Raw genomic sequence first — 26927 nt, forward strand, 5'->3', positions numbered from 1 at the left:
GGGAGACAGCAGGGCCAGCGAGGCGACGGCAGTGCCTGTGCGCACGCTGACCCTTACGGGCACACGTGTCGTCCTCTGCACGCACGCTCCAATAGGCAAACTCAGAGAGGAGAGACAGAGAGATGCGACAAGTCGCCTTAGTCCCTTTCGCGTGTATCGATGCACCAGGTGGGAGGTGCACTTGCGGTCGTCATGGTCGTCGTCTGTAAACAGAGAGAAGATGGTGATGACGAACAGCACAACGAAAACGGGGCGAGCCATCACTCCCCCCCCCCTCCTTTCCCCTCCCAGCCCACACACACACACACAGAGAGAGAGAGAGAGCACCAATACAAGGAAGCAACAGCAGCATCCACATGTGTGCTCCTCGCGCATGCAAACAACACCGGCAGTAAGAAAGAGGGGAGGTCACACCACGCAGCCAAGACGGTGGGAAAGTGGCATACACGCAGAGATCGAGAGAGGGGTGCTGCTGGTGGGGAGTAAAAGCAGGCGGTGCCGGCCCCCCTTTCTTACTTGCCACCCTTCGGCTTTGAGGAGCTGTCGCGGTCGTTTTCCGACGCCTCGGCGGCCCCGTCCGCGGAGAGTGAGTGCTTTCCCTCCCGATCGGCGCCATCCTCAGGCGCGCGTGCGCCCGACGGCGGCTGCGCTGACGGGTCCCGGTTCCGCTGCACGAGCTCCTCCTTGGCGTTCTTGGAAGAGGTGAAGCCGATGGCGCTTGTCACCTCCACCGTCAGCCGTGTCGGCGCGATCGCCGCGTCGAGCATCATCACCTCACCCGCGTCGTTGAAGAGGTTTACCTGGATGGAGCCGCGGAGGAACCCTTCCGGGCCGGAAAGGGTCGCGCCGCTCTCGAAGCAGTGCGACGCACCCGGCTGCAGCAGTGGAAAGTTGCCGACAACGCCAGGTCGACCCATCTCCAGTACTTGTGCCTGTGCCGCGTCAATCACAACAAGGTGGTGCGACAGCACCTGCGCATGCCACCTCTTGGGATTCTTCAACGGACCGCGGTTGCGGATATAGACGTAGTAGAGAAACAAGTACGCCTTGGCATCGTCGCCCTGCACCGCAGTCCTGGCGGAGGCGCTGCCACCACATCCGTCAGCGGCCGCTCCTTGCTTCAGCGGCGTCGTCGACGAGAACACGCCATCCCTGCTCTGCTTGGCCAGATGCTCGGCCGCCGATGGCGATGCTGCCGTTGCCGCCGACGGGTTAGAGCAGACGTACTCGGTCGTAATCTCCACCTCAAGCACGTCTGTCTGGATCACTGTCCGGGTCGGAATTCGGCGCACCAGCTCCTGCACCTCTTCACGTGTGGTGGGAAACCGGCGCGTCTTCAGTAGCGGTGCCGTCGCAACCGCGACGCCCTTCGCCCTCCTGCTGCTGTTACCAGCGCCCTCCTGCCTTGATGGCGCGTCCTCGGTCACCTCGTCACCGCCGCTAACGCGAATGCCACTGTTCGTCAACGACTGACCGATCTCGGCGGACTGCTGCTGCTGATGATGAGACATGTAGGCATGCCGATGTGCATTGAAGATGCTCGTCGCCGAGAGCGCCAAGAGCACATCGGTGATGGCGTACAGGGCAAACTCGCTGCGCACGGCGAGTAAGTAGGACGGCTCCGGCGGAACACAGAAGCGGTATGGCGGGAAGGCCATGTTGATTGGCTCACACACGACACAGTGGCGCGTGAAGTTCTGGATGCGGCGTCGCGAGGAGCGCTCGATCAGGACGCTGCCACGGATGAGGTGAACGCCTTCGTCGTCGAGCGGGTACGTCACAGCGGTGGTGTGGGTCCTCCCCTGCGACGCAAATGACAAGGACGGCGCCGTTGCTTGGCCCGCAGCTGCGGATGAGGGCAAGGGGGTGGGGGTGGCATCCGTCGATGCGGATGCGGCTGCGACGGTGCTAGCGCTACCCTGGTCTGCCGCGTCTGACATGACCCGCCGCAGCTCGCGAATGCGGAAGGCCGCATTGGACGCCTTCAGCTCGTTCAGCCGCCGAAGGGCATCAAAGGCAGCGCTCGTGCGCGCGCTCGCCGTGTCGTGCGGGTAGCCGGTGATGGACGGACGTAGAAAGCAGGTGCGCAGAATAGCGGGGAAGGTGCTGCCGTAGCCGGCGTTGATGAAGTCGTGCCGGCTCACCAGAACGCCAAAGAGCGCAAAGCACATGTCATTCGGGTCAGCGTACCTGTCCGAGACCTCCTTGCCGACGCGTAGCAGCTGGCGATACGCGGAGCGGGCAACGTGCATGGCGCGCCGCTGGAGGAACGGATTCGCCGCTCTGTTGAGTGCGTGTCTGCCTGTGCTGTGGACGCAAGAGATGGCTCTCCGGGGGGAGCTTGGGGTCGACACGTCCGTGTCGGTGGCCTTTTATGTACGCGTGGGCGGGGATCTTTGGGTTTTGTTGGTTGTTGGCCAGGTCGAGAAGAGGAAAAGCAACGCAGTCGGTTAACAGGGGTGTGGGTGGTGTGGGTGGTGCGGTACCAGCAGCCGGCCGGTGACAGAGATAGGTGGACAAGAGAGGGAGAGATAAGGAGGAAGGTGAGAGAAGGGCAACAGAAGGAAGCGCTAAAGTGTGTTGCCACCGCCCTCCGTGTGGAGGCGGGGGTGTGGCGGAAACGAGGAGGTCCAGGGCCACGGCCTAAGAAGGAAAATACAAGGACAGGCAAGGCAGCGCCACAATGCGAGGGGGAGACGGTGGCACGCACTCTCCAGAACGAAAGGCGGCCAATCAGAAAGGAAGAGCCGAATCAAGGAGAACGACGCTGCTCACATGCCTCGTTGAGTGTGTGGGAAGTGCGGATGTGCGTGCGTGCGTGGGTGTGTTGGAGGGGGGGGAAGCGAAAGAAAGGCTTCTCTGCGTGTCAACCACGACGCCGACCGACGCACCAAGACGCACAGGCACGAACAGAAAGGAGCAACCCGTCAGCAAAGCCGAACTTCGCCGTTGTTGTTCTCTGCGAGAGTCGACGCAAAGGCACGAGGAGAGAGTGGCAAGCGGAGCAGGCAAGGAAACGTAAAAGAGGGACAGTGCTCACACAGAGCCGGGTCGCCTTATAGAAGGAGAAGAAGATGGGAATGCCTCGGTTTCAGAGGGGATAGGTGCAACAGAATGCACGACTTCGATAGCCCTTCGACCCCCTCCCCTCAATGGCCTAGGAAATGGTCGAGGGTGGCAAGTTTACACGTGCTCTCTCCTCTACCGAGTAGTGTAGGTGGGTAAGGAGATTCGCAAGCGTCCCCACCTGCCTTTGAATGGTAACGCAGGACGCGCCAAGCCGCCGCGGCCTCCACCGCGGTTGCGACACCGTTGCCGACACCCCCGTGCACCCTCCAAACGGATGTCCGATCTTTTGGAACCCTTTCTTCGCTCTTCGCTGAAAATAAAACATGGGGGCCACACCAATGAGGCGTGGTCCGCGTGGCTACGGCGTGGGTGTGCCCTGGTCGTTGTTGCTGTTTTCACGGCGAGAAGATGTCTTCGCTGCGGCGATCGACGTTCCACCTGCGCCTCCTCTGTATCGGGGCTCTGCCGCATTCGCTTGCGTGACAATGCATCGGTGAGGGAGCGGCACAGAAAGCGTGCAACGAAACAACCACATGATGTGAAAGGCGAAAGGGGCAGGGGGCAGGGGGTTCTCATGTTTCCATCGTACTTGTGCCCAGCATCATCTCTGCAGGCACAACGGCAGAGAACACAAGCAGCGGGAACGAAAGGGAGGACAACGAAGACGACGCGCAAAACTGAGCAGACGGGCGTGGGGATGAAGAATGAGAAGCTGATCCGTTGGCGGCAGTGAGAGCGGCGACACGAAGCAGCACACAGGCGAGAAAGGATAGAACAACTCTCGAGAGCGGCAAGTTCCTACGCACACGCGCACGCAGGCACACACAGCGGCGTTCTCCCTCAGGGCAGCAGAGCTGGGAAAAAAGGGAAAAGAAGCTAGACTGCACACTAAGAGGTTTGTCCTCCGCACACCGCGTACACGTACACAGACACGCACACGGACACGGACAGAAGGAAGGGGGAGGAGGAGAGACCGAAGGGAAAGAGAGAGAGACAAGAAAAAAAAAGCATGGCTACTGGGCACATCCTTGTGTCGCTTCGCAGCTTTGACGGTGGTAACAAGACTGCACGAGCGTGCCAACCCACACCGCGCAGCGCACGCGCGAGAAGATGGGAGGGCTGCGGCACTTCGTTACCGTGCCCTTTCGCTCAAGCCTTCTCGCATCCGCATGTCCTTTTGCCGACAGGGGCGCAATGGAAAGGCCCAGAGCCGGCGCCTTCTCACTCCGGTTGACGGCGGCGGCCGACCAGCACACACGATGGCCACACCACCCCCCCCTCCCCGTCGCCGCCAACTCCGAGCCCGCCATGCGGCGTCAGTCGATCCTTGTGCTCTTGCGCGCCAAGTCGGCACTGGCCCGCACCTGATCAGTCGGCACTTTGGCGCCGAAGTCCACCGAGACGCAAGCGCAAGGCGCATGGCACGTGTCTTCCGGTGCCCCCCCCCCCTCTGTGGCACCTTCGAGCCCATCACACCTTCCCGGTTTAGCGGTTTCCAGGGAAGACCCCACCTCCCATGTACTCCGCTAGTCTGAGAAACGAGTCCGCTCCAGTGCGCCGTGAGACGCAGCGCCGCCTCATCTAGAGCCTCGGAGGCTCGTTAACGCTTTGCCTGCGCCACACCAGGGTCCGAAGAGCGCAGCAACGCCAGACACCCGACAACTGCACACTTCATAAGGGCAGCACAGCATCTCACGGAAAAATCAAGATGGAGGAACCTCTCACAGCCGCAAACGGAAAGAAAAACGAGTGGAGGGGGAAGGGGGGGGGGGCTCAACCTCTGAGTGCACCCATGGCGCCATCCGCGGCGCACACAAACGCCAAAGTGTGCAGCAGTGAAACGATGTGTCGCATGAGTTCCCGGATAGTGCCCTCGAGGGCACTATGGTCTTTGCGTGCGTGTGTTACTTGCGCCACAACCCGATGGAAAGGCAATCGTTTGCGGATGCCGCGACGTTGCTCTCCCTTGTGGCTCCCAGACGCTCACGAGTCATTCCCTGCGGCGGCCTCTGCGGCGACTCTGTCACCTCGGGGGGTTACCCTTCATGCGCTCCCGTGCGTTGCAGGCAATCGATCGTCACCAGTTTAGACGCCTTGAGATCGCCTTGGTTGCCGAGAGAGATCGACACGTGCATGCCACAGATACTGCTGAAGGACGTCAGAATCGCGCCGGGTGGCATGTGCACATCGGCCTCACCCTCATGGACACCCGGTTCACCCAACGTGGACATCTTCTTACGCCTTCCTTGTGCTGCGCTGCTCCGCAAGGTGGTGGGTGCGGCGAGGAAATGGAGTGCACGCATGCGTGAGGGGGACGGGGCGGAAAGATTTTCCAGGTCATGAGCTGTCAGCAAGGGTGATCAAGACAAGGAAAACGTGTGTGTGCAGACCGAGGCGTGAGTCGGTGCACGCGCCCGTCGGTATTTCTGCTTCCCTCTTGTGTGCTCTGTTGCTGCCTCCCCGTGTCCGGGTGCCCTCACCGTCCACCCCCCCCCTCCCACCTGTCTCGTAGTGTCGGTAGACGCGTTGGTGATTATCTGGGCGCGCGGTGCGCAGAGTGTGCCATCGAGCACGAACGAGAAGATGCAGAAGAGGGGAACTAAAGGCGACGTGGCGTTTTCGTGTGTCGTTAGGTTTGTGGCGTGTGGTGCCCGATGTCGGCTCGAGCAACGGATGAAAAGGCACAAGGGAGGGGAGGGCAGGAGACATATAAGGGACTCACGAGCGCAGATGAGGGGGGCCACATCAACGTGTGTGGGCACATTGCAGCAACAAGACAACAGACGCACACCTGCACGCACCTAGCCCCCTCATCCTGTTCATGACCCAAGGGTGCTGCCTTTCCACACGCACACCCTCTCGTAAGAGAAGCGATGTGACGATTTCTCGCCCGTTGATCGCCACGCCTTCACTGACGGGCTGCACTCGCCTCGTTTTGTGTCTTGTTAGTGCACCGCCTTCATGAGCTGCCCGAAAGGCGGGACATCACCGTACGCGCGCCTTGTGTGCGTCACATGCCCCCAGGATTCAGATCTGAACTGTGAAGTACGCCTCACCCCGTCCCTTATTACCATTGTAGTAGCCTCGTGCTGCTCGCTCCATTATCGCCTCCCCCGCCCCCTGTGAGGCTGCCCTGGCAGTGATGAGGCGGGCACTGAGGGCAGAGTGATGGGGTGGCACGGGTGAAGAAAGACGCGTGTACGCATGAGCAAAGCAGGAGGGGGGCAGCGAGGAAGGCGGTAGAGGGGTGTCCTCCGATCTCCTGCCTACACCCTCCTCTCCCACACCGGCGATCCCCTCTCCACCACTACAGCACGACTTCTTCCTCTGTCGTCGGCGGGCGAATCCGCGGCGCCGGCACGCCGCCCACGTTGCCGTCCTCGCCGTCGGGGAGGTGTGCCGTCGCGGTAGCAGCCCTGCCATTGCCATGACTGCCACCATCGCTGCTCCCCTCCGCCCGCGTCGGCGACTCGAGCGGCGATGGTGCTGACAAAGGAAACCGGAGGTAGTAGTTCAACAGCATCCGCATGGATGCATCCTGCATCGCCGACATCAGCGTTTCGCCCTTCCCCTCACCCAGGCAGTAGTGGCCGGCGTAGAGGCGGCACACCGTATACTCCACCTGGCGATACTGCTGCGCGTTGTGCAGTGACGCGTAGTTGTTTGTCTCCTGCACATCCACGACGCGGCGCACCACCTGATCAACGTCGATCGGTGATCGGCGCAGTTTCTCGGACACCTGTGGCGCATAGCGAAGGACAAGTTGCGCCTCTTTGAACGCGTTTGGGCTAGATGACTCCAGTGCATGAAGCAGCAGCGGTGGTGCAAGATGGCCGTAGTCCTCCGCGTGCCTCTCGAGGGCCTCATCGTGGAGCATCTGGGTACCATGGGCGCCGCCGCTGGACTCAAACTGCTCGCGCCGCCGGTCGGCCCTGCAGTTCATTGGGTGCGCACGGCCCTCGAGCACCTCCTCCTCGTCTGCAGTGCGGGACTTGACCCGCGCCAGCTCCTCAGCGACGCGGCGGCGGAGCGCCTCGACACTCGCTTCATTATCACTCAACGGCAGTGATAGAGGCGAAGTCGCCGAGGGGGCTGCTGCTGCTGTATCTACACAGACGTCCTGCTCGGACGTGGCCGCAACGATGGCCTCTGCAGCCTCGATGATCTGACGGAGCCGTACATGGCGTGCCAGCTGACTCGCAAACAGTTGATAGATGAGCGGTCGAACGCGGGCATGGGCGTCTCCGGAAGACTCGGCCATCTCAACGAAGGCGACAAAGGCGAAGAGAAAGCTGCGCACCCACTGCATGCGCGGTTGCAAGTCCCCCTTGTGCACCGGAAACAGCTTCAGCCGTGCAGCAGCGGAGCGCAACACCGCCCTCCAGTACCACCGGCGCTGCGCTGCTATGCCCTTCTCGACGCGCTGCAGGTGTGCCGCTGCCTCCTTTCGCGCAATACGCATGCGCTCCGAGAGGACGTTGAGCTCACGCCACATGGCGATGTCACCTTCTACGCCGCAGTGCTCGGCGAGGCCGATCCGCATGGCCACGCGGCCGCACGGCAGCAACCCTGTCGTCTCATGCAGCAACTGCTGCACATGCTTCGAGCGCAGCCGCGGGTACGCAGAGTAGGTGAGCTCCAGCAATACGGAACGGACCAGCGCGTCCCCGCGTAGCGCTAGAGCGCCGTGCACGGGGGCGTTCAGGGGCGTGTGATCGAGCATCGACCACATCTGATCCACTTCGCGAATGGAGAGTGTGTCAGCAGCAGCGGCGGAGGCGAAGGACGATGCGGCGACTGGCGGTGGACTCGCTTGGAAGGCAAGCGAGTACAGTGGAGAGCTCTGTTGCGGCGCGCTGTCGTTACGTGGCGATCCCTGCTCCGTTGTCGATTCTCCAACCGACGCTGCTCCACCATCGGGGGGAGCTGCTTGCGCTTGAACAGAGCGTCGCAGCACTGCGCTAGCGGCGTTGTAGGCCTGCAGGAGAGACTCCAGATCCCGCACTGTCCGCGGCGTCAGCGCGGCATCGGAGAACAAGTTCTGCGTCTCACAGGCATCCATCAGGAGCCGGTACACGTCCCCCACGCTGCGCTCCTTGGGAACGCTTGCCAGCTGCACGGCACCGCGCATCTCGGCACGGCGACGTTGGCGTTTTTGCGCCTTCGCCTTCATGAATAGCGGGTTCGGTTGCCGCTTGTCGCTGTGGAGGTCGCTCGGGTCGACTGGCATGACCAGCCGCCGCGGGCGGAAGCGCGGAAAGTAGCGGGAGGGGTTGCCATCCAGGTCCAACTTGCTGCACCACAAGCGCAGCGAGCGCCGCATTGTACGTGTGTCAGTGCTGGGAGGGGAGAGAGGTGGCTTAGAGCCGAGAGAAGAAGGATGAAGAGCAAGCAGCGCCACCGTGGCACCCTCGCACATGCACAAAGCGGGCGCGCGCAAGGCGGAAGCGCCCAGTCACGGAGGAAAGAGCGGAGAGAGTGGGAGAGAGTGGGAGAGAGGTGTGAAGCCCAAGAAACGAGTCGAGAAACTCAAAGAAGCGGAGGAGCGAGTCGGCGAGGAGGAGACAACACAGCGACCGGCGGAGAAGAGCAGTTCTGTGCGCAGGGCAATCTCCGCACTGCTGCTGCTTCGGAACCTGCTCTCGTTCTCTCTCTCTCTCTCCCCTCCCCCTCAGTGACAACAGAAACAAGACTGAGTGACGGTGCGCGGGCAGCTGCCAGGCTCCGTAGCGCAGCACAGTGACGATGGGTACCCCATGGATATCGGCATGCTTGGCTTTCCGCCCGCTTTTGTGTGCGTTTTCTGTGCGCACAGCCCTTTGCGCGTCCGTTCTGTGAGAAGCTCACAGAACACGCACAACTCCCTCTGCACAGAGACGCACACATCCAAAACCAGCAACGCATCTGAGCAATGATGATACACCAACCAGCCAACCCGCACTCACGGCGACACAGACGCGCATGTGCAGAGCATCTACTTCTTCTCCTGTCGGCTCTGCTGGGCTTGGCGGCACTTCTTCTCCGCCGCCGTCTTCGCCTTCTCCAGCTGCTGCATCTCGCGCTTCAGTGACGCGTGCTTGGCGCGCAGATCCGTCAACTCCTTGTCCATCTGAAGGCGCTGCTGGTGCACATTGGTCTTTTCAGCCTCCAACTCGGTGATGCGCATCTGCGCCTGATCGTGTTGGCGCTTGGCGAGAGCCTCGACATCCTCCGGCTTCATGACAGCCTCGGCGAACCCGTCGAACTGCTTCTCGTACACCTCGAGCTGCTGCTGCAGGGCTGCCCGCGTCGTCTCCACCGATTGGCGCTCGCGCCGCACCAGCATGAGCTGCGCCTCGATCAGCTCCACCTCCTTGGTTGCCTCCTGATAGGCGACAATGAGCTCCTGGTACTCAGCCGTGCGCCCCTTCAGTCCATCCTGGAACTCCGCAAAGCTCCGCTCAAACGTTTCCTTCTTGTGCGCCAGACCCGCTTCGAGCTCCGTCACCTCCGCCTCGACTGTCTCGACGCGCTCGCGGCGCTTCTCGCACTCTGCCCAGATGCTCTGCACGTTTTCGCTCACGCGCTCCCGCACATCGCTGCGGTAGGCCTCCATCTCGGGCTGCATCTTCTCCGTCAGCTGCTCTCGCCTCCGCGCCGTCTCTTGCAGGTTTTGGCAGATGTACTTAGACTTCTCCTCCTGCGCCTTGACCTTGCGCACGTCCATCCGCATGCTGTCCACGCAGCGCTCCTGCACGCCCAGCCTCTTCTTCACGTTGGCCAGCTCGGTCTCCATCTTCCTTGTCCTGGCGATCTCCTTCTGCACCAGGCTCTGGATGAAGGCATCGCCGTGCTCCGCCGCAAGGGCCTGCACCTTCTCCATCAGCACCGCACGGAGGGCAGTTTCGGCCATCTGGAGCTGCTCTGGGGAGTAGTTACCGAGGGAGGCCAACGCTGCTTCCTCGAGCGAGGCCGGCCCGGAAGTGGATGCCATGATGTGCACTGGGCAGAGGATGGGCGAAAGGGAGGAGCACAGAAGATGAGGAAAAGGGCAAGCGAATGGAAACGACGGCTGGTACCCGTGGGGAGAGGCGTCCTCGCGTGTCCTGCTGCCACTTCGAACGTAGCTGGAGAGGTAAAGCGGATCTATATAACGACACAGAGGCGGAGACCTGCACGCGAGACAGTGTGGTTGTGGTCGGCGGAAAAGAGCAACGAAAAGAAACACGGGGTAAAGTAGGGGGAGGGGGTGTTGCCACCACAGCGATGCGTCTCTTCGCCCATGCGGGGTGGGTGGAAAGTAGATCAACCACAAAATAGAGAGCGCCGTCGTACGGAGCAAGGTGCACGCGTGTATGAGAGCCACGCAGTCGGCGCCGATTTGTGCAACGGTAGTGATTGGGAAAAAGAAACGGAAGGCGACGATGAAGGTGGATGAATGACGGACACACACGCGCACACAAGGACTTCATGCCTCCTGCACGTGCGCCCAGCATGCATGCGTGAAAGGGGAAGTGGTGAGTAGAGGAGATGGTCGCACCCTCTTCCCCTCTGCCAAGATACCGCGCACGACGTAAGGATGAGAGGAGGCAACGGTGGTGGAAAGGGCTGAGCGATATCACCGAATCGCTGCATTCAAAGGCAGCTGCGCGGGGGTGGGAGAGAGGTGAGTGTCTTGAGGAGGATACGGACGCGTTGTAGCGGAATACGAAAGCTTATTCGGTCTGTGGACGTGTGCATGCGCGCAAGCCGCGCTAAGGGCAAGAGATAGCGATGGGGGATGTCGCATCACGCCACACCAGCGCACCTCTCGCTCCTTTCGTGTTCCACACGAATACCTACGAGCTTTTCTTTGCGTGTGTCTCTGTTTTCGTCTCGGCGTGCGCGATGGTATACATGTGCTACGGCCTCGCCCCCCCCCTTCCCTCTCTCCACATCGCGTTGATTTGTTGATCTGTGATACGCGCGGGTGCGCGGTTGGCCCCATCCGCACACGCGCACACAGGAAGAGGAGGCGGGAAAAGGGGAAAGAGCGAGGGAGAGGGTGTAAGCGTGAGCGTGCGAGTGTGGCGAGTCCATTGGCGATCGCGATGATGAACAGCCAGGTCGCATGTCGTCCAGACACCCACAGAATGCGGAAAGGGGGACGGGTGCGGACGGGAAGAAGGTATGAGAACAGCGTTGCTCACCCCCTCATTCTCCTACGCGTAGACACACAGGGACTACCGCCGCGTTCCTGCTTGTGAGCCGGCCTCCGATGGAACAGCAACGACAGCAGCGTAATGGAAAAAGCGAGCGGCGAGAAATGCGTGCATGTGCGCCCGCCAGTATGTGTGCTCATGCCTGCAGATGGATGGAATCCCTCCCTGCCCGTGTTCCCACATGTGCGATGACGCTATGGGTGAGCGGTTCGGCGGTTTGACCTCCCCCCGCTTCCCTTCCGCCTCGGTATGCTGGCATGTGGGCGGAGAAAAGTGCGGCACGCTCACCTGGGAAGCACGGAGTCCGACGTGGAGGGGACACTCGACTCGTAGTACCACACGACGAAGTACCCCATGATCGACTTCAGCACCATCATGAACGCCAAGTACACCATCGCCCCTATCAAGAAGTTCCACGAGCGCAGCGGCGTCACAGCGATCCAGGCATCTATGTATGCCATGCCCCTGCGCACGTAGCCGGCCCGGCCCTTTCGCAGCGCCTCGCAGAGGATGAGATAGCTCTCCCACTCCAGCGGCACACGCGGACGACGGTTGCGCATTTCGCTGTAGCAGTTATATACGATGCGCCAGTCGAACGGATCCATGTTCATGTAGACCCGCATGAGGGCATTGTAGGTCTTGGCGGTGATGCGACTTCTGCGCTCACGAGAGATCCTGTCAAAGACCTCGATAGCGCGCGCCCACTGCGGCGGCACCTCTGCGGAGAGGCTTGTGATCATCAGCTCGTAATTGCGGGCAGCAGGTCGCACGCCGCGCTGTTGCATATCGTCGAATAGTGACTGACAAGCTTTGGGCATGCCGCGCTGCAGGCACATCTCCATCAACGCTGCGTACATGTTCGGCGTCGGCGCCACGTGCTGCTTTATCATAGCTTTGTAGAGCTCCATGCTTGCCCGCAGCTGCCCGCCGCTCATGAGAGAGGAAAGGAGTGCCTCATAGGTGGAGGCGCTGATGCGCAGCCCGGCAGACTTGGCACCCTTCACGGCCGCCAGCGCCAAGGAGTAGTCCTTCGGCGGCAGGTGGTCAATGTAGCGGCGCAGTTGCACATTGCTGACCGTGCGCGCTTGCACAGAGCAGGCAAACGCTTCCTCCACCTCCGCAGGTGTGCTGGGTACCTGGCCAGCATGAAGGTCATTCACGGTTGCAGTAACCGCAGCATCAGTACCAGTGCCGAGCGGAGACGAGGTGCCCGCAGAAGGGACTGCAGCAGTCTCGGCAGCATTGCTGGCTGTAAACGCCGAAGGGAATGGCAACGGAGAGGGTGCGGCAGGGGTAGAAGAAGGCAACTCCGAGACGGGTGGAGAGGAGCGCAGCGTTGGACTGCTCGTGAAGCTGCGGCGTGCAGTCCAGGTAGCCCCGCTGTTGCGCCTCGCGACGCCCTTGCCACTGTGGACAAGGGCTGTCGGCACATGCCTGCGTGTGGAGAGAGGCAGCCCGCAGCGGTACATGGAGTGAAGTGGCCAAGTGGGGAGATGCGTGCGGCGCATAAGCACACGGTAGAAGCGATAGATGGAAGAAACACACAAAAAGATGCACGTGCGTGTGCACCCGCTGGCCTCGATCAGTGCGCTGCTGTGTGTGCGTGTGTGCGAAGTGAGAAGGGGGCGGGCGGGCGACCGCCTGCAGCATGAAAAAGTGGTGGGCGGTGCGGGTAAAGGGATGCGCACACGAGAGGGAAGGGAAGGGAAGGGAAGGGGGTCGATCCAACGATGGTGATCTGGCGGAGAGTGGGAAGCGGTAGAAAGACCATGAGCGCACGGCTGAGAAAGATCCTAAGACACGGAGGCCGAAGTGTGTGTTTTGAGTAGTGGGGATAGTACTGGGGCCGCTGCTCAACCTATGGGAGAGCGGTAGAGCACTAAGCTCCGTCTCCCCCCCCGTCTCAACCTCGCCCACACAAACGCCTGCGTCCCACTCCCCCTATCCCCTCTTTGCTCCCACGTGCGCTAGCTGCTCATGGCGTCCACACCGAGTAGTAAGATGGCCCAGAGAACAGAAACAGGGGACAGGCACGCACACACAGACACTCACACACACACACACACGCGGGGTAAGAGGGAATCTATGGCGCGTGATCACAGGAGAGAAGAAAGGGGGAGGGCCAAGAGAAGGAGAGATGAGCAGCGACCCCCCTCTTCCCCACAGACAGAATACAGGGGAGGGGTGAGGTGGGGTGCCCCGTACGTGTGTGTGTGTGCGCGCTTGTCACTCTGATTCTCTGTCACGATGCAAGAAAACAACTCAGTGACCATACCAAGAGAGAATACGTGTGTGGGTGTGTGAAAACAACTTGACTGCTTAGGTATATATATATATATATAGATAGATGCTATCCGGTTAGAAACAGATACGAGCTCACGCCTCTTCCCTCCCCCCTCCCTCCCTCTCTCCTTAGAAAGAGGAGAGGAGGGGGTGGAGTCGAGAGAGGGGGAGAGAGACCGGGGGTGGTGGAGATGAAGGTAAAATGAAGCCCGAGTCATGTTGTCGTCGTATCGTGCGTCTGATCTCGTGCATGTGCACAGTTCTGTTAATGAACTTGATGCCGCATGCGTGATACGCCTTCGCCAGCACATACAGACACACGCACGCAAACCATACCACCATCCTCCTCCTGAACCCGCCCTCCCCTCTCTCTACCCTCCCTCTCACCACTTCGTCCTCGCAACGCCTGCCATCCTCGCCGTCAGGTTGCCGCTTACGCAGCAATGCGTCTGCACGCGCATGCGGCACAGAGCGGCGAAGTACAGATAGAGAGAAAAAAGTGACCCCCCTGCCCCTGCACTCACAGAGACACGCCGACCCACACAGGAGCAACCTGCACAGGAGGCAGGAGCGAGCCAATGTGCGTGCGTGATGAGCTTTTATGGGTGCACACGTGTGCGCGAGGGAGAAGGAGGCAGAAAAAACAACGGAAATCAAATGACAGTGCGCCCTGCGCGTACCATATGAAAAAGAGCCTGCGAAAACAAAGCGAGGAGAGAGACGCACGCACACCGCTATGGCTGCGAGGGGTGGGGAGGGAGGAAGGGGTCGTTAGACAAGAAACGAGCAACAGGAGAACAAGGTCGTGGCCTGCCCAGGCTGCTCCCTCCCCCTTACTCGGACGCGCAGTTGTTTTTCCATTGGTTTTCTGTGCGATAACATACCTGCTGCCTCCCAACGATGTCCGGACCCCCTCCCCCTGCCTCCCTTCGCCCGTTCCTCTTCTCCGTTCACTGCTAAGAGGAGTGCGTGTCCCCTGTCCCGTGTACTGTGTCGGTCCCTTCTCCGCCCGTTTCTCAGCTTGACAGCACGCCAAGCAGCACGCTCTCATCGTACAGAAAGAGCTCCTCTCCGTCCACCTTCACCGAAGAGCCGCCGTACTCCGGCAGCAGTACCGTGTCGCCCACCTTCACCGTCGGCGTCCAGTCCTTCGACCCAGCCGCCACCGCCACAACGGTGCCCTCGTTGACCTTGGCGGCCACCTGCTCCGGGATCAGGATGCCGGCCTTCGTCTGCTTCGCCGCCTGCATGCGCTTCACCAGCACGCGCTGGCCCAGCGGCTGTAGCTTCTTCAGGGCGGGGGCGGTGAAGCGGAACATTATAGGTGAGCGGGGTCGAAACAGGAAGAAGCAAAGAGAGAAAAAATTAAAGTAAAGTGAGGTCGTACCTGATGAGCCGAGGGAGACGCGCACGTGTGTGTGTGTGTGTGTGTACCTGAGAGCTGTGAAGACGTGGAAAGCAATCCTGTGTGGCAGTGGAACAGAAGAGCGACACGTTTGGGAGAGCCATACAGGAACGGTGGGGGAGGGGGGAGGCAGTGAAGAGGAGAAAGCTGAGCAGTGGAGGCGATGCACCGTCACCTGACGCACATACGCACAGAGCGAGCGCACCACAGCCGCACGCACATGTCAGAGGAGAAATCGGCGTCACTCACCGGAGGTGCCGCAACGCCGGGTAGATACAGAGCCCGAATACCGTGAGTTGTCAACGGAAAGGGAGTGAGGAGGCCGTTGCCCCATCGGCAACATACAGTGATCGCTCTCTCGACATACTCGCAAGGGCAACAGGGTCATCCAACACAACATAATTTCTCAAGCCGCCCGTTCTCTTCCATGCAGCATCCACTCAGGTCCGCTCTGCCCCCGGCCTGCCACAGGCCCACCTCCCGTCGTGCAAAGCAGCCGTACACACAAGCCAGCACGGCAATGCGCCGACACCAGCATCTGAGTGCAGGGCCCGTGCACCAAACGCTACCCACACCCGCTTTGCAGCCGCTCGCATTGTGCCGGTCACCACCTGGCGCATCCTCCCCCCCCCCTCCTCGCGGTGGTGCAGGCCCCCCCCACACACACACACGTACACACACACCAGTGGGCAGTGTGAGGGTCGGCTGTGATGCGCTCGAGTCACGCCGGCACGCCGCCCGTCACATGGATGGCACAACCGAGCTCACGGTCGCAGGTCGCCCCGACGCGGCGCCGCCCAGGACCTGTCCACAGACATCAGCAGCGATACATCGCTCCAGCCTCACTACGTCGTGGGCGCTTGAGCCTGCCACCACCAGAAGCGGTTCGACACTTTTGGTAGGGGGATGGAGGAGGGAGGGGGTGGGGGGTCTCATCGGCTTCCTCCCGCACAGAGGGGAGGGGTGCACTGTCATCAGGGAAGGAAGCACACAGACAGACGCAAAAAAAGACACGAAGTCCCTAAAGAGGAACGCGTGAAGGCGGGCACGGGCAACACGCGCCACGCGCTTCACCGTAAGTGCCAGCCTGTGCTGCGGTCAGCGTTGCGCGTCTCCATCCCCTCTCCTGCCTCTCTCCTAGTCTCCACCACCCTCTGCCTCCCTCTCGTCTGCAGTCCTCCGACGTTGCCCCCCCTCCCACACACACACACACACACACACTCGCATCGCACACCCAATTCTCACAGCATAGACCCTCGAGCAAAGAGGGAGAAGCACAGGGGAGAGGGAGAGTAGAGTATGATGGGGTGTAGCGGAGGAACAAGTCACAGGTGCCGGAAGGGTAGACTTGTGAGAGAGCGGAAAGAAGACGTATTTGTTAATGCAGGAAGCAGGTGGCAGCAGTCATCACGCCCACCGTGGCAATGAAGCGATCCTTCGAGGAGCCATCGTCCAAGCTTGGCACGCCAACCGTGAAGAAACCAATGTCGATCATGTCCACCGCAGGCGCGTCGGCTGCGTCACTACCTGGAATCACCGCAGTTGTGGGAGCAGCAACATTCCCGCCGCCTGCATAAGAGCCAGCACAGGAGAACTGTGCCTTGGCACGTGCCGGGTCTACAGGGAAGAGAAATACTTCTGTGGCGACGCAGCTCACCGGGATCTCGCGGACGTAGTCGATGCGGAACTTGCGCAGCAGTATGTCAGCGCGGTTTGGCGGCACACCGGGGGGCAGGAGACGCGAGTAGGCACATCGCGCATCCGCCGTAGCGCCGCGGAAGGCGTCGATCACGAGCATCTTCGTCACGAGCTGGTTCACGTGCAGGTTGAAGTCGATATCGGTCTCGCGCAGCGTGAAGTGGCGCCGATGAAGCAGCCAGAGGGGTGCCGCGGTGCACACATGAGGCAGGGAGACGAGAGACGCATCCGGTGGCGGAGCGGAGAGCGGGGAGTACGCGGCAATCTCCATGGAAGCGATGGCGGACGCATTCGCGAACCACCCGCTCTGCAGCAGGAGGTCACTCACCGAGAGTCGCTGAACCCGTGCGATGTCGGATGAGGGCATTTTCGACGCATTCTTCTCGATGACGGAGCGCAACAGCGACTGCACATCAGCAGGCAGCGTTGTCGGAGTGCGCTGCTGCTTCGACACCCACACTGCTGTCACCTTGAAGCTGCCGACCAGGCCGCGCGCTGCCTCGCCCTGATCGTTTAAGTAGGTGTAAAGTTGGCTGTACACGCTGTAGGAGCTGTTGCCGACGTGGACGAGGTAGAGGTGGGCCCCAGCGAACAGCTTCGACAGCCTTGGCGGCAACTCGAAGTCGGGGTACGGGTTATCGAGGATCTCCTCGACGCCGGCGAAGAAGAACGTGTTGTTCGAGCCTGTGTAGGCGTGGTTAACCTGCTCCACCGGCGGACGCGCCTCGTTGCCCTGGGTGTACGGCGCGGCGAGCGCCATCTCGTCGGGCGGTTGCAGCCACCCGTGCTCCCGTGCAAAACGGAAGCAGTAGTTGCCCAGACGGTTTAAGGTGGACACATTAATCTGCATGTGCTGCACCGGCAGAAACGGTGCGACAGGAATGCCCCACACCACCGCCGACCCGTCCGCCTCCTCGCGATACATGGCACGGGAGGGTGCACTGGGATGGATGCGTGATGTAAGTATGGGCAGAGGAAGAGGGCCAGCCACCGAAGAGCACGCGGGTGGAAGTTCTGTGGCGCACGAGTGCGGATAGATGCATATGAGTATGTTAAGTGAAGTGAAGGATGCGTCGGAGGAGCAAGTAAGCAGTGGGGCAGAGGGGGGGGGTACTTCAAAGAGAGAAAGGATCTCGCAACGGGCACAGGAGCGTTAACGCGATACACGCACTCGCACTCGAAGCAGGAGGCGACATCCGCATCGTGACGCGTGCATGTTTATGGAGGTGATGTCGGCAGACTCCGGCAACGCATCGAACACGAGCGGGGAGGCAGGGAGAGAGGGAGGGGGGGGGGAGCCTGTCTGAAAAAAGGGAGAGAGAAAGCCCCCCAAGTGAGGTTGTGAGGTGCCCGCTTGTGAGCCGCACCCGCCACCACCACTGCCATGCCAACCACACTCGCCAGGCGCGCCCTGTTACGACACGGAAGTGGGCCCGCTTGTCAGCAGACCACACGATGACGTTGATTCGGCGCATTGACCTTGTCGGCTTTACGATTTTTAACCGTTTTGTCTCTTTGCCTGTTTCCGTGCCATCAAAAAGGGAGCCGATGCGGCACCTCCCCCCTCCCTCATCCTCCCATTCCTTGGGCGCCCGAAGCGCAGCTCCGCTGCTGTGGTCGCTAGCACCGCCTCTCCAGCTCTTTCACGTCGTCTCCGCCGTATATACCCCCATGCCTTGCGTACAACCCCCACCCCTCACACCCTCGCCTCCGCCGTAGCCACCGCCCCTCCGGCAAGCACGCAGGCACACACGGAGGAACGGCAAGCAAGACTAGCATGGACAGAAGGTGGAAGAGGGAGGAAAGGAGGAGGAGGGCGAGGGGGTGCAGATACGGAGAGAGAGAGAGAGAGAGGAGCGTGGAGGCGGTGAATCAGCAGTGGGGTGGAGATGATGCGATCGACGTCCCAAAACACACGAAACGTGCGAAGGGTGCGGGGAGGAGGGGAGGGGGACGACGGACAATAATTCGCGGGGCAGTCGCTGACAACATACGAAAAAAAAAATGGTAAAGTCTCTGTGTGGATGGGTGGGTGGGAGGAGGGGGTCTGTCTCCCTCAGTGTGTCTCTCTGTCTGTGTGACGTGGAAGCTCACAGAGAGCACAAAGCGGGATACGAGCGATCAAAATATATATATATATATCAACAATATCAACAACAAAGTGAGCGAGCGAGGGAGCAACAGAAGGACGAGCAGACGGAGCCGCAGCAACGAAATGGGAGAGGGGCAGAGATGTCGGGAGAGGCAGGGGGAGGGGAGGGGGAGGGGGCTCCCTACCGCACTCGGAGCTGCAGCGGATAGGCGCGACCTATCGCTCAGGGAGGGGGGAGGGGGTGAAAACGCTCATTCTTGCTCGAATAATCTGCTCATGTCAGTCGTCACCTTCAAGTGGCCGTTGCGAGGTGGCGAGAGCCGCTGCTCAAGCTCGCAGCCATCACTTTCCGCACTACCACCACCCCTACCCCTCCTCCCATGATACGACCACTGCACACGCTACCTTTCAATACTTCTCTTCGAGCAATCTCTGTGCACCGCTCCAGGAAAGGTGCAGCGCACACCCAGGCTCTCCCACAGCACGCCAGCGAGAGGGAGAACAAAGTCGCACTCAAAGCTGCGGTCTGTAGTGGACACAAGGCAGCCAACGAAGCAGAGTTCTGACAAGAAAGAGTGGGGGAACGCAGATGGCGTGTATGTGCGCGCGCATGCCTTGTGCCAAGCAGCTGTCCAGCTCGACCTCGGACGCGTCCTCGGCATGAGCCACTGGGACCAGCGAATGCGAAGAACGAGGTCGAAAAGGTAGGCAATCAAGAAGGTTGGCGCAAGGGGTGATCGGCGGATACATCGGAATTAGGCTACCGCACAAACGAGGGAGGAAGAAGGGAGCCGAAATGACGGGGGAGAGCGAGAGGGATGTCTTCAGTGCAATGCGCACTTTCTTCTCCCTTTCCTTTCGTGTCGCCTCCAGCCATCTCATCCTTCACATCCCCTCCCCACAACTCTCTCGCAGGCTGGGCGAGCTCTCTCGCTGTCTCTGATTCGCTAGCTCATCCTCAGCGCCTCGTCCGCCGTGTCGATCCCTTCTCCGCCCGTTTCTCAGCTTGACAGCACGCCAAGCAGCACGCTCTCATCGTACAGAACGAGCTCCTCTCCGTCCACCTTCACCGAAGAGCCGCCGTACTCCGGCAGCAGTACCGTGTCGCCCACCTTCACCGTCGGCGTCCAGTCCTTCGACCCAGCCGCCACCGCCACAACGGTGCCCTCGTTGACCTTGGCGGCCACCTGCTCCGGGATCAGGATGCCGGCCTTCGTCTGCTTCGCCGCCTGCATGCGCTTCACCAGCACGCGCTGGCCCAGCGGCTGTAGCTTCTTCAGGGCGGGGGCGGTGAAGCGGAACATGCTGAGGAGAAAAAGGTGTAAAGGTTTAGGTTTACGGGTGACAAGGGAGAGGGAGAGAGAGAGAGAGAGAGAAAGACGGCGGTGGTTGTGGCGCAGCTGTTTACGGGGATGTGTAGAAAAGCGTATGGAGGCTGAAGCGCATGCCAAGACCGCGTTGGGTGCGTGTGTGTGTGTGTGCGTGTGTGTGCGTCAATCGCGAGGCGAGGCGAAACGAGACGAGATGGAGGGACGCGTACGCAAAGATGGTGGGAGCAGATAAGCAGTTTTGTCGAGAAGGCCGCCCTCCCATCCCTCTTCCGCCTCGGAGAAGCAACGCATCGCTGTGCATTCTCTTTTCGCTGTCCCGAGCTCAGAACGGGCTCTCGTAGGCGTTGCCACCGTCTCACCACGCCACACCCGCAGCACATGGGTGTTTACGTGAGAGGATGAACGGGGAAGGAGGAAGAAGTGACGGCGGCTGTTTACGTCACCAGGAGGGCAATGGACGACCACACAAACAGGAAGAGAAAACGAAGGCGGGCCGGCGGGAGAAGGAGAGCGGCACCGGGGGAGGGTAGTCGCGTGCATGTCGGCGAGTGTGTGGAGCTATACCTACATAAAGCCAAGCACAGGCAAACCTCGAAAAACACAGAAGGCGCGTCTGCTTGTGCGTGTGGGTGTCATCGCCATGACGTGCTGTACATGGTAGAGCGTCACCGAAGCGGGCGGAGTAGAGGGCGAACAAGGAAACAAATAGAAAATCAACCGAAAACAGGAAAAGAGGAGAGGGAAGGTCTTTCTCTGCGGGAGAGACGCGCTGACACACGCACGCGCTGATGGAGCGGTGGAGGAGAACGTCCGACCTGAGAGTTCACGCGCCGGAGCGGCACAGTCTCCCAACCCTATGTGGGCGTCAGTTGCGCGGCATCTTCGGTGCATCGCTCTGTGTAGGCATGTGCCGGCCGCCGCCGCCTGGGCTACACCACGACTCGTTTTCCTGCCATTTGCCTCTCGATGTTGGGCAGGTACATGTCCTGCGGGCGTGTGTCCTTGCTCTCGTGCATGTACTTGAGAAGCGCGAGTTGCACCTTGTACCGAAACGCCTTTGCACCTGTCAACTCCGCTACGCGGCTGGCTGCGTCGTCCGGCGTCAGCGTTCCAGCTGCCTGTTGAGCGGCCAGCACGCGCTCACGGACAGCCACCACCTCCTCTGCTGTCTGCACGTCACGCTGGAGCTGCGAGAAGAAGCGAGAAAAACGGTCGGTGAGGAGCGGCTTTAGTGTCGGCAGACGAAGATACGAGATGAGGTCGAACTGCTGGTTGCGGAGCGGCACTGTCAGAACGCCGACTGGAGTCGTCGTGGCCCCACTCCCGCCCAGCGCTGCTATGCTGGGGTAGGTGCTGCTGCCCGTGCTGTCGCGCTTGCTGATCGCCTCACTGTAGCGGTACTGCAGGTGGAACAGGGACTCCGGCATCCCAATCAAGGAGCGGTAGTTGTGCACCTCAGGGGTGCCGTTGCCAAAGTACACGACGCCGTCGATTGTACGATGCCGAGCGTGGACGTACAGGGTCATCATCTCACGCAACGACGACGCCGCGGCCACCCTCCCCGCCGACGAGCCTCTCAAAGGTTGCACGTCGTCGAGCGGGACGCTGAGCATGTCGGTGGAGCTGAACTGGAGAGGAACGCACTCCTCTGCCTCGAAGGCAGCGAAGCCGCGGACGATGCTCACGTACTGGTAGCCGCATGGAAGACGCACTCGGCGCGACACGGGCGACGTGTAGGACGGCAGTATCGGGCCGCGCTTGTTATGTTCCTGCGTCGCGCCCTCCAACATTGAGGACGGTGCGCCAATGACGGCGGTGCTGTCCAGCGGCTGGTTGTGCATGACGCTCAGCAAGCTGCTGTTGTCGGCGGATGTGTGGCCCGCCAGGTCCTGCTGCGGGTGATTCGCTGTCGTGGGGCGCTCCTGGAACTCCTTCACGCCAAGCCGAGCGAGCAGCACCCGTGCCACATCTCTGCCGACGTCGCGCGGGTTGAACGCCTCGAAAGCCTCCGTGGCGCCGTAGCGGCGAGTGAACATGGCGACCGGTCCAGCGGCGAGCACATCTGGTCGGCTGGTCTCGTACGCGCTGCCCACAATGACACGACCATCAAAGACAATCGACCTCTTCGCCAGCGCCATGAGCACGCTGCGGTCGATTTCTTTCTCCTCCAGGCACACTATCAGCGCGCATGGCAGCTCGACAGCGTCGCCTGCCTTGCGCTCATAGGAAAGAGACGCCAAGAGCACGGACGTCAGAGTCTCCTCGTCGAACTCCAAACGCGAGACGCCGTAGCCGTCCAGCAGCGTCACGCCGAGCGCACGGAGCAGCGCCATCGCCGCCTGGCCGCAGGTAGCATCGGTAAACGGCGTCCGCTCAGCGTTGGGTCGGCACAGCACCAGCCGCTGCGCAGGGAAGCCCATGGATACCATTGTCGAGAGCGTCGCAATAGCGTCAAGACCGGAGCCGTACACAACGATGTTCGCGATGGACCCGCTCACCGAGTGGCTCAGCTCCGCCAGCGTTTGCCGCAGGCGAGCCTCGGAGGCCTCGTTCGAGAGCGCAATTATGCCGCCGCGGGCACCGTGGGCCTCCTGTTGCTGTAGTGCACGGATCGGCGGCGGCACAATGTACTGCCGCCCCGTCGCAAGCAGCAGCTGGTCGTACGGCTCGTAAATGTTGTTCTCTAAGTGAACGAACTTCATGGTGGTGTCGATGTCGATGAGAGTGCCCCGGACGACGCGGATGATGTTCGCGCCAAAGCTGAGTGACGGCGCACTCCTCGTTCCGTCACCGAGGTGCAGGCGCATGTACTCCCGCTCCAACAGCTCCATCCCGTTCACCTGCCACTGGCGCATCGGGCGCTGATTCGGGTGCAACGGCATGCCGTCCGTCGACACGACAGTGATGCTCAAGTAGACCAGGTAGGGCACGGAAAGGAGTTCGTACAGCATGCAGAGTGCCGTGGCGCTGGCGCCAACAATCACGACGCGCGAGTGCACACGCACCCGCTCGTCGCCGAGGAAGCGGCGCGTCGTAAAGAAGAGAGAGCTCAGCTCCAGGCCCGTGTGCGTCGTCTCCTCCTTGCCAGCAGCGGCGGCGGTGTTCTGCGTCACGGGCGGTGTCACGTCGTTCACCTCAGGGAGTTCGACAATGTTGCTGACCGTGCTCAGAAACAGGTTCAAGTCTCTCTTCTTTCGCTCGACCGGCACCTCGACGACGCGTCGTGGTGGGGCGAAGGTGAAGGAAGCGACGGCGGTCTGGTACAGCTCCGCACTGGTGCTCGTCAGCAGGAGCATCACCTCTGTCTGGGTCTGCCGGAGTACCTCGCGCAGGAAGAACTTGAGGTGCTGGCGGAACACGGGGCGAATGTACACGAAACGGACGAAGATTCCAGGCAGCTCGGACGAGCGGTAGCGCAGTGGTCCCTCCTCTGCGGAAAGCGAGATGTCAGTGGCTGCGTAGTTGAACCCCTGTGCCGCGTTGAAGGCGAGGAAGCGGTCGAGGTCGTAGTTGGCACGGAGCGCGTACATCTCGGCAACCGAAAGAGCCTGCACCGATATCACGCCGACCACCGCAGCGGACGACAATACACCCGCGGTGCCACCGGCGGAATGTTCGCCCCATGTGAGCGCGAACACGGTGCGGTTCTGCGTCACTACACCACTCTCCTTATCGCTTAGCTGGGACGCCGTTGGCGCCGACGCACCCAAGTCTTCTTGCAACGCAGCCAGCAGCTCCACGGAGACCCCCGGGAATAGAGAGAGAGCACCGCTGGCGCCACTTCGGCTCTCCTGCTGATGCAGCGCCGCGCGGACACCCGAGCCGGCCGGTCTACCGTTACGACTTGCGAACGTCGATGCAGAAGTGTGATTGGGTGCCGGAAACTGGGAGAGCACCTTCTTGCGCAGCATGGCGTTGCAAGGATCTGTCAGCAGCTCTACACGCGCCTGCACGCCGTGATCCATCGCCATGGACACGCGGGGGCACACCCATAGCGCATCGGGGGCCGGCACCAACTCGCCACGGGCGTTGTGCGGCTGATAACGCCGCAGCGGTATGTACTGGAACCGCTCTAGTATCATCGGCTCCGGTAACGGTAGCGTGTGCGATAGCCGCAGCGTGGCGTAGTCGCACGTGGGGAACTCGTGGAAGAAGTACGGCAGGAGCTGATACGCGCTGTGGTCGAAATCGCGGTTGAAGTACAAGAAGAAGATGCTGAAGGTGCACGAGAGCCCGTTGTCAAGCTGGGCATCATTCCCTGATGCGTCCGCGCTCACACGCTTCAGCCGGTCGAGGGCATCCGTGTTGTACAGCCGGGCCGTGTGCTGCTGCTCCTCCATTGTCAACTGGCGCAGGCACGCGACACCGACAACCTCATGCGTTACACTGTTCTCGGCGACGACGACCTTATTGTGCGTGTCCTGATCCTGTAGAATCTCCTCCAGGAAGAAGTCCTGCGGCAGCTGCGTGATGACTCCTGGCCCACCAGCAATGAGCAGCATCACGACGTCGTCGTAGTCCTCCACTCTGCCTTGACGTATCGTAAGCGGGGGGAGCACTGTAGCGCGGGAGAGGTGCAGAAACGTCCCCGTCGACGCATGATGGGCCGATGACGAGGCCACAGGGAGCACGCTAGCTACCTTGGCCGATAGCCGCGCCATACCGGGTATCGACTCCAGGATCGGAAAGCCAGAGCCGAGGGGCATGAAGATATGCTCGATGCCGCTCAGCGTGCCCAAGGCGGCGCGCAGCAGGCTCATCACCATCTCCTCCGACGTAAAGGGCTTGTGCTGCGAGGCTGCCACAGCGGATGTGTCGGTGGCCGAGATGGCAGTGGTCGCCGAACTCGCCTCGGCAAGGGTGTTGCTCGGCGAAGCAATAAGCATGCGCAGCCACAGGCTGTTCTCCAGCGTCGCCCCCGTCACGGCGCCCTGCGTGTTCTCTGCTAAAGCCGTCACCTGCTCCATCTCAAGCGTCTTCTCGCCTGCGTCGCCGTTGCTCGCGGTGCCGTACCGGTGGCTCACGCCCTGTACCTCGTCGCTGAGTGCAATGAATCCGACAACAGCCTCCTCGGCCTGAGCCCCATTCACCGTTGCGGCAGTGTCACGCACCGCCGTCACGCAGAGGTACGCAGTTTGAATGAGGGTGGCAAAGTCGCTTGTGCTGTGGATGCGAAACACAGCCGGTGTGGGGATGCCGTCTTGCACGGCGTCGCCTATTTGTAGGAGCCCCGCCAGCTGCACCGCATCCTTGGACTGGCTGCGGCGGAACTGCACCCCCGGCAGAGACCCTTTAAGCGCCATGTTGGCCGAGGCCGGCAGAGAGGAGGGGCGAAGGCGCTGTGGCCTTGAGCAGCGAGGCGGGACAAAATGGAACGAAGGGAGATACGAGGAATGGGACACAAAGACGTGTAGAACGACGGCCGGACTGTCGCGCCACCCTGTCTCCGCCAACGTCTCCAGATAGAGAGGTGTGTGTGTGTGTGTGTGTGTGTGTGTGTGTGTGCACAGGTGCGGTGTGTAGTGGCGGGCCGTCCTATGACTGTCTGTCGCCAGCGCGCATGCAGGCACGCACGCAGCTTCATGCACGGACGGCTTCGGAGTCAAAACACACCGCGACGCGCGTGTGCGGCAGAGGAAGGGAGAAAGGCAAGGGCAGGGCAACGACGAACGGAATGGAGACACACAGAAAGCGATGGGAGGGCGGGGGCAACGCCGTCACTCTAAAAGTGGGTACGGTGGTTGCGAAAAACTCAAGCAAGAAACAGTTGGAAGCGGAGAGCAGATATGCGAAGGGTGGAAGAAGGCGGGGGAGAGCAGATGCACAAACCTTAGACACAAACGAGAGACCTCTCTCGACACCTGGAGTTCACATGTGGTCTGCTGCCCATACACTTCCCCACACGCATGCGAACGCGGGGTGCCGCCCGTCTTGTAAGTGAGGGAACGGAACGGAAGAGAAAGCATGTGGGCATGCGCATTATCGCCTGGCACTGCAGCCACGCCAGCGGAAGGAACAAGGAGGCCCCAAGAGGACGGTCCACACTCAATAACAGACACAAGTGCAAGAGAAAAAGAGCTTCACTGGCACACAGAACCTACGAGAGACGCGCCGGGGACTCTCCCCTCCCCTATCGTCCAACACGAGCGCTACGTTTTCGTATGTGTGATGTATGTGTGTGTGTGTGTGTGTGTGTGTGTGTGTGTGTGTGTGTCTGTGTCTGTGTGTCGATCTCGATGTGAGGCTCACGTGTGCCTTCCCTGGGCGTTGCATGTACTTCGTGCTTTTCCATCTCTTTGCCAGTTCGCTACTTTACCATCGTTTGACGCGTCCTCCGGGCACGGCGCTGTGACTCGGTCCTGTAATCCCTCTTCCCCCGCGCCCGGCCTACCGCCACTGCTACCCCACCCCCGACGCGCACGCACACGCACAGAAGTGCAAATAGAGGGAAGGTGAGAATGGCGAAACAGTTTCACGTGTTCGGCTCCGCTCACTCCGTCCTCATCATCCCTCATCAACATCACGGCGTCTGTTATTCCTCTTAGCACACACACACGCGTGGAAGAGAGCCTGCACCGTTGATGTAAGCCCATATGATGGAGAGAGGCGAATAAAGAGAAGAGCGAGAATGCAGCACCGCTAGAAGAAGGGAAGAGGGAGCAGCGGCGAACCGAGAAACGACGACGGTGCTATTTTGGTTGTAGCGTCGTACATGAGCGCCGACTCGCCCAGTGAGCCAGAGAGAGATAAGAGGAGGGCCAAAAAGATAAAAGGAGGGAGAGGCGCAGGTGCCTATAAGCACAGGTGAACACTAACACACTCACACGCACACACATTTGTCAGGTCTAACGGGGCCCACCCGCTCTCTC

General features: G+C 61.0%; 8 protein-coding genes across 8 annotated transcripts; all 8 read right to left on the reverse strand.

Moving 5' to 3' along the window:
• Nucleotides 1–512: 512 nt before the first annotated feature.
• On the reverse strand, nt 513–2252 carry LMJF_26_0580 (conserved hypothetical protein; the record flags this gene model as incomplete). Its single annotated transcript, XM_001684010.1, has 1 exon — nt 513–2252. The coding sequence occupies one exon, from the start codon at nt 2250–2252 to the stop codon at nt 513–515; it is 1740 nt and encodes a 579-aa protein (XP_001684062.1).
• A 4124-nt stretch (nt 2253–6376) lies between these two features.
• Nucleotides 6377–8488, reverse strand: LMJF_26_0590 (putative spliced leader RNA PSE-promoter transcription factor; the record flags this gene model as incomplete). Its single annotated transcript, XM_001684011.1, has 1 exon — nt 6377–8488. One exon carries the CDS (start codon nt 8486–8488, stop codon nt 6377–6379), a length of 2112 nt encoding a protein of 703 aa, XP_001684063.1.
• Nucleotides 8489–9043: 555 nt separating this feature from the next.
• On the reverse strand, nt 9044–10042 carry LMJF_26_0600 (conserved hypothetical protein; the record flags this gene model as incomplete). The annotated part of the gene is made up of 1 exon (XM_001684012.1): nt 9044–10042. One exon carries the CDS (start codon nt 10040–10042, stop codon nt 9044–9046), a length of 999 nt encoding a protein of 332 aa, XP_001684064.1.
• Nucleotides 10043–11533: 1491 nt separating this feature from the next.
• LMJF_26_0610 (conserved hypothetical protein) lies at nt 11534–12718 on the reverse strand (the record flags this gene model as incomplete). The annotated part of the gene is made up of 1 exon (XM_001684013.1): nt 11534–12718. One exon carries the CDS (start codon nt 12716–12718, stop codon nt 11534–11536), a length of 1185 nt encoding a protein of 394 aa, XP_001684065.1.
• Nucleotides 12719–14548: 1830 nt separating this feature from the next.
• LMJF_26_0620 (putative 10 kDa heat shock protein) lies at nt 14549–14851 on the reverse strand (the record flags this gene model as incomplete). Its single annotated transcript, XM_001684014.1, has 1 exon — nt 14549–14851. One exon carries the CDS (start codon nt 14849–14851, stop codon nt 14549–14551), a length of 303 nt encoding a protein of 100 aa, XP_001684066.1.
• Nucleotides 14852–16315: 1464 nt separating this feature from the next.
• LMJF_26_0630 (conserved hypothetical protein) lies at nt 16316–17560 on the reverse strand (the record flags this gene model as incomplete). The annotated part of the gene is made up of 1 exon (XM_001684015.1): nt 16316–17560. The coding sequence occupies one exon, from the start codon at nt 17558–17560 to the stop codon at nt 16316–16318; it is 1245 nt and encodes a 414-aa protein (XP_001684067.1).
• A 2168-nt stretch (nt 17561–19728) lies between these two features.
• LMJF_26_0640 (putative 10 kDa heat shock protein) lies at nt 19729–20031 on the reverse strand (the record flags this gene model as incomplete). The annotated part of the gene is made up of 1 exon (XM_001684016.1): nt 19729–20031. One exon carries the CDS (start codon nt 20029–20031, stop codon nt 19729–19731), a length of 303 nt encoding a protein of 100 aa, XP_001684068.1.
• A 956-nt stretch (nt 20032–20987) lies between these two features.
• On the reverse strand, nt 20988–25361 carry LMJF_26_0650 (conserved hypothetical protein; the record flags this gene model as incomplete). The annotated part of the gene is made up of 1 exon (XM_001684017.1): nt 20988–25361. One exon carries the CDS (start codon nt 25359–25361, stop codon nt 20988–20990), a length of 4374 nt encoding a protein of 1457 aa, XP_001684069.1.
• Between the last annotated feature and the right edge of the window lie 1566 nt (nt 25362–26927).

The sequence above is a fragment of the Leishmania major genome, chromosome 26, assembly GCF_000002725.2.
Source record: "Leishmania major strain Friedlin complete genome, chromosome 26".
NCBI classification, from domain to species: Eukaryota; Euglenozoa; class Kinetoplastea; order Trypanosomatida; family Trypanosomatidae; genus Leishmania; species Leishmania major.